The 6,788-nt window shown below is 31.8% G+C and overlaps 1 protein-coding gene and 1 long non-coding RNA gene across 2 annotated transcripts; both read left to right on the top strand.

Annotated features, from left to right (window-relative positions):
* The first annotated feature begins 289 nt into the window (after positions 1–289).
* Positions 290–1,702, top strand: LOC136977349 (venom metalloproteinase antarease-like TpachMP_A). The gene is made up of 4 exons (XM_067272810.1): positions 290–406; positions 1,142–1,308; positions 1,386–1,454; positions 1,529–1,702. Exons 1-4 carry the CDS (start codon positions 319–321, stop codon positions 1,676–1,678), a joined length of 474 nt encoding a protein of 157 aa, XP_067128911.1. The 5' UTR covers positions 290–318; the 3' UTR covers positions 1,679–1,702.
* Positions 1,703–2,372: 670 nt separating this feature from the next.
* Positions 2,373–2,948, top strand: LOC136977340 (uncharacterized). The gene is made up of 3 exons (XR_010881074.1): positions 2,373–2,479; positions 2,547–2,660; positions 2,737–2,948. It is a non-coding gene; the product is annotated as an uncharacterized lncRNA (long non-coding RNA).
* Positions 2,949–6,788: the final 3,840 nt, after the last annotated feature.

The raw sequence follows: 6,788 nt of genomic DNA, 5'->3' as shown, positions 1-6,788 counted from the left end.
AGTGAATGCGCCGTAGATAGTACGATCCACAAAAGCGAATCAAATATTTTTAAAATAAATTTATTACAATAATTATTATTAAATTAAATTTATTAGAAAATTTAATTTAATACAATATACTAACCGGCGGTAATTTTTACAATATACTACAACACAAATCATAAAGGAAGGAAGTAATATCTCTATATCGCAGTAAATTAATTAGAGGAAATTCAATTAAAATTAAGTCGAAAATTTGATTTCTTTCATCGATAACACGGCTATAAATACATAAACTTAGACTATACAATTAACTAAGACGACAAATCTACTCGAAAGATGAATTCTTTAATTATATTTCCAGTGATTTTCTCTATTATTATAGGAGATATTTATGGAAAAAGTTTCGATTTCGAACAATTGCGGAGTAAGTATATTTTATAATTTCTCTTCTAATTAATTTTATATTGGAAAGGTAAAATAGTATTATTTTCATTAATTAATTATTTAAATTTTATAAATTTTTAAGAATAATACTAGAATTTTGTCTTCTACAAAGATTAGAAGCGAACTTATTATGTAAAAAAGTGATTGACCCTTGTACAAGATTCTGTTAATCATCGGACGAGGAGAGAAAGGATTTATATTAATTCAAGAATAATATAATTAATCCGTCGTGCCATTAGATTAAGACATTCAAAAGTTGACATCCTTATATTAATTGACATTTATTAAAAAAAAATTAAGTTATGCTAAAATGACTGATGAATTACTTTGCATATTCCTTGCTCAATGCTTGCTCCCCCACATAACGTATATTTATATCTTTGTATATTATTGAATGATTGATAAATACTAAAGAACGAAGTAACAAATATTGCCGTTTCCTAACTTATTATTTATAGTTTACATTTATAAAATTCTTGAAAGTGCAATTAAAGCCATTTTGTGTATTATACTATTTTGATTTTTGAAGTAATTTTAAAGAAGTATCCGTTTTAATTGTAATAAATCTTAATTATTTGTCAGATTAAGCTGGCACAGTTTATCTATATAAGATTTCGATCGAAGACTTTGTTCATTTCTTCCTCCTAAGAATATTAACAACATTTTAACAATAACTATAAATATAAAAATAATAAGATTTAATATACTTTGGCAGAATTATCTATGATTAAGAAGAGAACTGCAGAAGATGTGGTGGAAAATCAATTAGATTCCACACCATGCCCCGTTATTGAATGTCTGATATTGACAGATAGTGCCTTCTCACCAAGATTTGATTACGAAGAAGAAATTATCGATTATATAAATGACATAATTAGTGCAGTAAGCTTTAAAATCTTATTTTCTTGCGTAATCGTACACATTCAATTGTTTATTATATTAATTGTATTGCGTTTCAGACACAGGATCGTTTCGATGGATTAGAACTTAATATAACAGTTCGTTTGATTGGACGTATCTCGTATACAGTAAGTTAAACAATGTGTTGAAAAGTACAATTTATTTTTCTCTTTGTTTTTGTTTATGTGTATTAACATTTCAGAAAGAAACCGAACCAGATTTCATTAAAGCGGGTCTGGATTCAGAAAAGCCCAATATCATCTATGCTAACGAAGTCATTTTTAATATGCGTTATATGGAGAAGACTCCCCTTGTAGAAAAAGCCGATATTATTGTTGTGATTACTGGGTAAGAATGAATAAAAAATGTCTGCTGTATTTTAACGGCAGAACTCAAACGTAAAAGTTACGGAAACATTGATTTCTTAATTGTTTAATATTACTGTTTATTGCGTAGAAAATCTTTACGATCTACTGTTCTGAATGTAACATGCTATTGTTACGTAAAATACTGTAAAGCATACATTCGAGCCGAATTGTTGCTATATTTTCATTTATTGCAATATGCTTTTCAACAATATGAATGATTTTTAATACGGTGTATGATCTCTCTGTCAACAGTCAAAAGTGCTGTACTGTACATCTGTGTGTCAAGGTATAGATGAAGTTTTCAACGAGGTATTGAAAAACTTTTTGCCATACCTCAATAAGAGCACTCACGTACTCTCCTAATTGTTTTGAGTAGTGTAGTTAAATATATAGAAAGGTAAAATATATTATTAATTTTAATATATTTCAATATTAGGAGAGTGTATTTATTAAATTTCAAAAAATATATTTTTATTCTGACGTTCTATTTTCTCTGTTTTCTTAAGAAATATATTTTTGTTGCAGACGTAAATTATTTGCAGCTCCTCGAAAACCAGGAGAACGAGAAGAAGATTATGCAGAAATCAATGGTAGTAAATTTAGCATTTTTTTAATTACGTTATTCACTTCAAGAAGATTTCTAATTTCATGTCCTTTAAAAAATTCTTTGAAGGCATGGCTTGGGGGACAGGTGGTTGTAATCCGGTCTTAAAATTTGCGATTGCGAGCGATGACCGTCATCTGTCTTGGACAATTGATACGTTTGTTCACGAAGTAGGACATCTGTAAGTAATTTCTCGAAGTTGTTTGCAATCCCGACAACATTTTTTAATAAACAAATGATGTTTTTAGAATCAATATTTATCATTCCGATGCGGAAGAAAAATTCGAAAATTGCTCCGCCGTGGTATTACCTGGAGAAAAATATTCTTCTTGCTCTAAGAAAACCGCGAAAGAATTTTTATAGTAAATTTTATAATTTTATTAAATTTGAAATTAATTTATCATAAACAAGTTAACACTTGGATTTTGTTTTTTACAGCTCACCATCTGGTGCTTGTATGTTCAATAACTGTGACAATAGCCACAAATGAGCAGCGAATTCTTATATAAATTTACTACGTTCATCGATCCATAATAAGTGTTTTCTATATTAAAATAAAATTGCAATTAATTCAACGGATTTTATGTATTAAATATAAACATTTCATAATTGATTGAACTGTAATGTTATATAGATTCAATTAAAATAAAATAAAATCTAGTTAATCATTTTATTTAGTAGTAACAATGTAATAACTTTACGCACGGGCATTTAAATAAAACAATAATAATACAACCAATGTTAGAGAAGTAGCCTACAAATATAAATTTTAAAACGACTAAGCAGAAGGTCTTACGATTTTCGAAGACAAATTTTATATGAAACATTAAAGATTAGGTCGTAATTTGGTGCCCTTTAATACATAGGTTATGTAACGAATTTCGGTTATAAAGAATGACTTAGGACGTCCTTCATAATTTTACGACACATAATTTCACTTCAAAATCGCGCTATATTCGATCTGTTTTCTGTGTTTGATTAAAAACATATTACAGTTTACGATTGTTTAATTTTTAGTTTAATACAAGTTTAAAATAATATTAAAATTTGAAGTTTACGAACAAAAGAAAAAAAAATTAATTTACAGACATTCGCTGAACTTTGTATATCTGTTAGTTAGACACATCTGTCTTCTTTTATACAAAATAAACCGCAGCTTTCTATCTATAGCGGGGGAGAAGTTATTGCCATTATTTACACTACGTCTCAAATTACTTAGCCGGAGAGGAGTCGATTGTTATTGTGAAGCGAAGAGTCAAAGTTTATCAACATATATTTCTGCTTCAAATAGTGAATATTTGACACTTTTTACATATTTTTTCAACGCTTTATACAATAATACACTATAATAAGCGATTAGTTAATTTTTTCCTGCGATTACGCAATATCCGGAAGTAATGAGTTTCCCGGTAAATTTTTCAGCTGGAAGCTTTTCATACGAAATCTTCTTGTCTAAGTAGAGTCAAATAACATGAAAACTAGTAGAATTACGCTGTAAAATAAAGAATATAGCTATTTTTTAACGTTTGTTTACATTATGACTTCAATCACGTGGATTGGTTCTTCGCAGGAAAATCCAGACCAGACGGTTCTGATAAACTCTCATTCGTCGAAGTTGATTCAGTCATAATATAAATGACCAATTAGAGCGTAATAGGCGTATAAAACAAGAATTTTAAAGCCAATTAACAGCAAGATCATCTTCCATAGACTTAGTGTAGGGAGGTAGAGTTTTCCGGGAATATTTATTGCTAGATAGTTTTAAAAACATATTTACTTGCCTAAATATTATCGAATTAGCTAATTTAATGTCTAAGAACGTTAAATTAGTTAATTAGAGCTAAAAAACGATTTAAAAAGCTAATTTATTGCGATTGTTTACATTTTACTTCCAAGGTTGGAGGCGGGGATTTTCGCAGCAATTTTTTCCTTTCACAAGTCTGTGATTAGTTAAAGTATTGTCAACAAAGAGAAAAGATACCCAATAAAACTTTAGAAAGAGTTTCCCTTTGATTGTTTTCAGCCAACTGTATAGTTAACTGCGAAGATTTAGGGGATGTATTTACCGAAATATTTATGGCCTAGGGGTGGTAACAAAACACTTATTGGCTTAAACAAAGTCAATCGACCTACAGAAGAGCGAATCAAAGCTACGATAGCTGGAAAACTAACGTAAATTAATCGAATTTTTTAATTAATTCTTTAAGCATCCCATAAAGAAAAACAAAGTAAAGCTCCGAGAAAACATTTAAATAAAGAAAACTATTAAAAGTTGTGGCATAAGAGTGGTAATTGCCTAAAATCACATAATTCTATTTTAATGTGACAGATACGTGATAGCCTGCAGTACGTTACGTGAGTGATAATTGAATGACTAATAATATGCCAAATGTTAAAAATAGACTATTATTTATAAATATTCAGTATTAAAAGGTCACATAGGAGGCTGTTAGCTCTAGAATGGGCTATTAATTGAGCTTTTTGCCATTTTGTGAATGGAGATGATTTTTGTAATAAAAATAAAATTGTAAAGACTAATAACGAGTAAAATCGTCATTACAGCCCGACCCAACTCGAGATATAACACACGACTCCCCTTTATTTCCCCACCCCCTCGACCTTAACCACCAAAATTTACTAACACCAATCCCCTAATACATAAAACTTCCTGCAAAATTTCAGAAATTAACGATGAAAAGCACGGGAATTATTAAGCTTCAAAGTGAGTGAAGAAACATCCATACATACAGGAAAAAAATCCCTGACATGTAGTGCAACCAGCTTAAAACTGAGAATCGGCCCGTAGACTTTACGTGGTGAACTTTGACCTGGAATATTTCAACCCGGGGAAAGAATTTTCCTGGGTCTGGATTGATAGGGTTCGGATATCATCCCGCAACTTGATTTTTACGCGCTATTGTAATATAAAATGCTTAACAATAACTATTGTTGTTTATTTTGTAAAGAAGTTCGTAAGAAGACTGAAAATTAGATTTTAAGTGATTTGTTTACTTGGACCTATGTAATTTTTTTTGGGGGGGGGTTTGTGGACGTCTGTCGACTCCCGTGACCACAGACACTGATGGCAGTGGCGTGCCGTGACATTTGATGATAGGGAAGCTGTGTTTCTGTAAAAAGCCGACTTTCAGGGGCAATCAGTTAACTGTGCGTCAGTGATGGCCTAGGGTCCATTCGTACGTGCGTGGTGGCAGGAGAGACGTACAGTACCTGACAAAAACCGACAAAAAAGAAACATAAAATAAACATATACTATGTACAAAATAGTTTGCTTTAGGACAATCAGCCGTTCGGACATCCTGGGCGTCGATGTGGTTCTTCGATGGTCGATCGAAGGTGGCCCCGAGACAGTGGCGTTGACAAGTCTGTAGGGCACAGGGAGACTTCCTTTGTTGGCGTCGGGGACACGGTCTAAGTCCGAAGTGGCACGGGTTACAGGTTGGCACAATAGACGAGAAATTATTTTTTTCTTTTTGCGCGTTGACACACGGCGTTTTGGTTATTCGGAACGTTAACCGAGTGCTAGGTGTCCTCGATTGTCGGGGATTATATCAATCTCCGTTCTTTCTTTCGTCCATTTGATTGGTCGTTCTCCCCCAATCACGCTTCCCGAGTGGTTGGTACCTGGTTACTAAACGTAACGAGACTTACCTGGAGCGGGAGAAAAGTCAAAATCGAAGACAAATTCGATCTTCCACCGATCATAGGACGACTTCCTTCCGCGATTTATGGTTTCTGCCTGGCAGTTTGATATAAACAATGGGTGTCCGACTATAAACGACTTTTACCTATGTTTTTTTAAACTAATAATTTTTTCTCTAAATTAATCGTTTTTTCGCGTCTTTCGTGACGGGTCAGACCCGTCCGGTAACAAGACATTTCCATAAAAGTTTTAAACAAATACTGGAAATGACAAAAATAAACAATTTATGTATTTTAGTTCTAAAATACAAATAATACATACATAGTACAAATTGATACGATACAAACAATGATAGGAAAACTTGTTTTTTTAATTTTTTTATAAACTAACTCTATTCGCGATTTTTTCCGCAAAGTCGTTAATTATTATACTTTATCATAAAAGTCGTTGGTCGTCGACTCCATCAGCGTATTTAAAAGCTCTTTTTCTATCGGAAGCAACGCTAGCGCCACAATTTTTCCTCTGACCGAGTGTTCCTGGCCAATGTATGAATTCGCTCCGTGGTCGAAAAACTGCGCTCAATAGACGCACTGGTAGAAGGTACCGTAAAAATTAATGATATTAAATCATATAATTCTTTTAGTACGTCTTTGTTCCGATCGACATTAATTATAATATGTTTTATGTCTAAGAGTTACTTGTCAATGTAGTCCGGACACAAATATAAATATTGCGATTCGCTACGTAATTTAGATAAATCAAAAAATTTTCCATAACATTTACTTAATTTATAGAATTAAAACACGCTTGGTAAAATTGTTTTTCATAA

This window comes from Centruroides vittatus, unplaced genomic scaffold, assembly GCF_030686945.1.
Source record: "Centruroides vittatus isolate TY-2023 unplaced genomic scaffold, ASM3068694v2 contig_1113, whole genome shotgun sequence".
Classification (NCBI taxonomy): Eukaryota; Metazoa; Arthropoda; class Arachnida; order Scorpiones; family Buthidae; genus Centruroides; species Centruroides vittatus.
The sequence above is the reverse complement of the archived record's forward strand: the minus strand, read 5'-3'. Positions and strand labels throughout refer to the sequence as shown.

Excerpts from the sequence above, each read along its gene's own strand:
- LOC136977349 (XM_067272810.1), top strand. The coding sequence starts at position 319 with ATGAATTCTTTAATTATATTTCCAGTGATTTTCTCTATTATTATAGGA. Across the intron at positions 407-1,141 it reads CGATTTCGAACAATTGCGGA|AATTATCTATGATTAAGAAG; the intron begins GTAAGTATATTT and ends ATACTTTGGCAG. Across the intron at positions 1,455-1,528 it reads TTGGACGTATCTCGTATACA|AAAGAAACCGAACCAGATTT; the intron begins GTAAGTTAAACA and ends TTAACATTTCAG.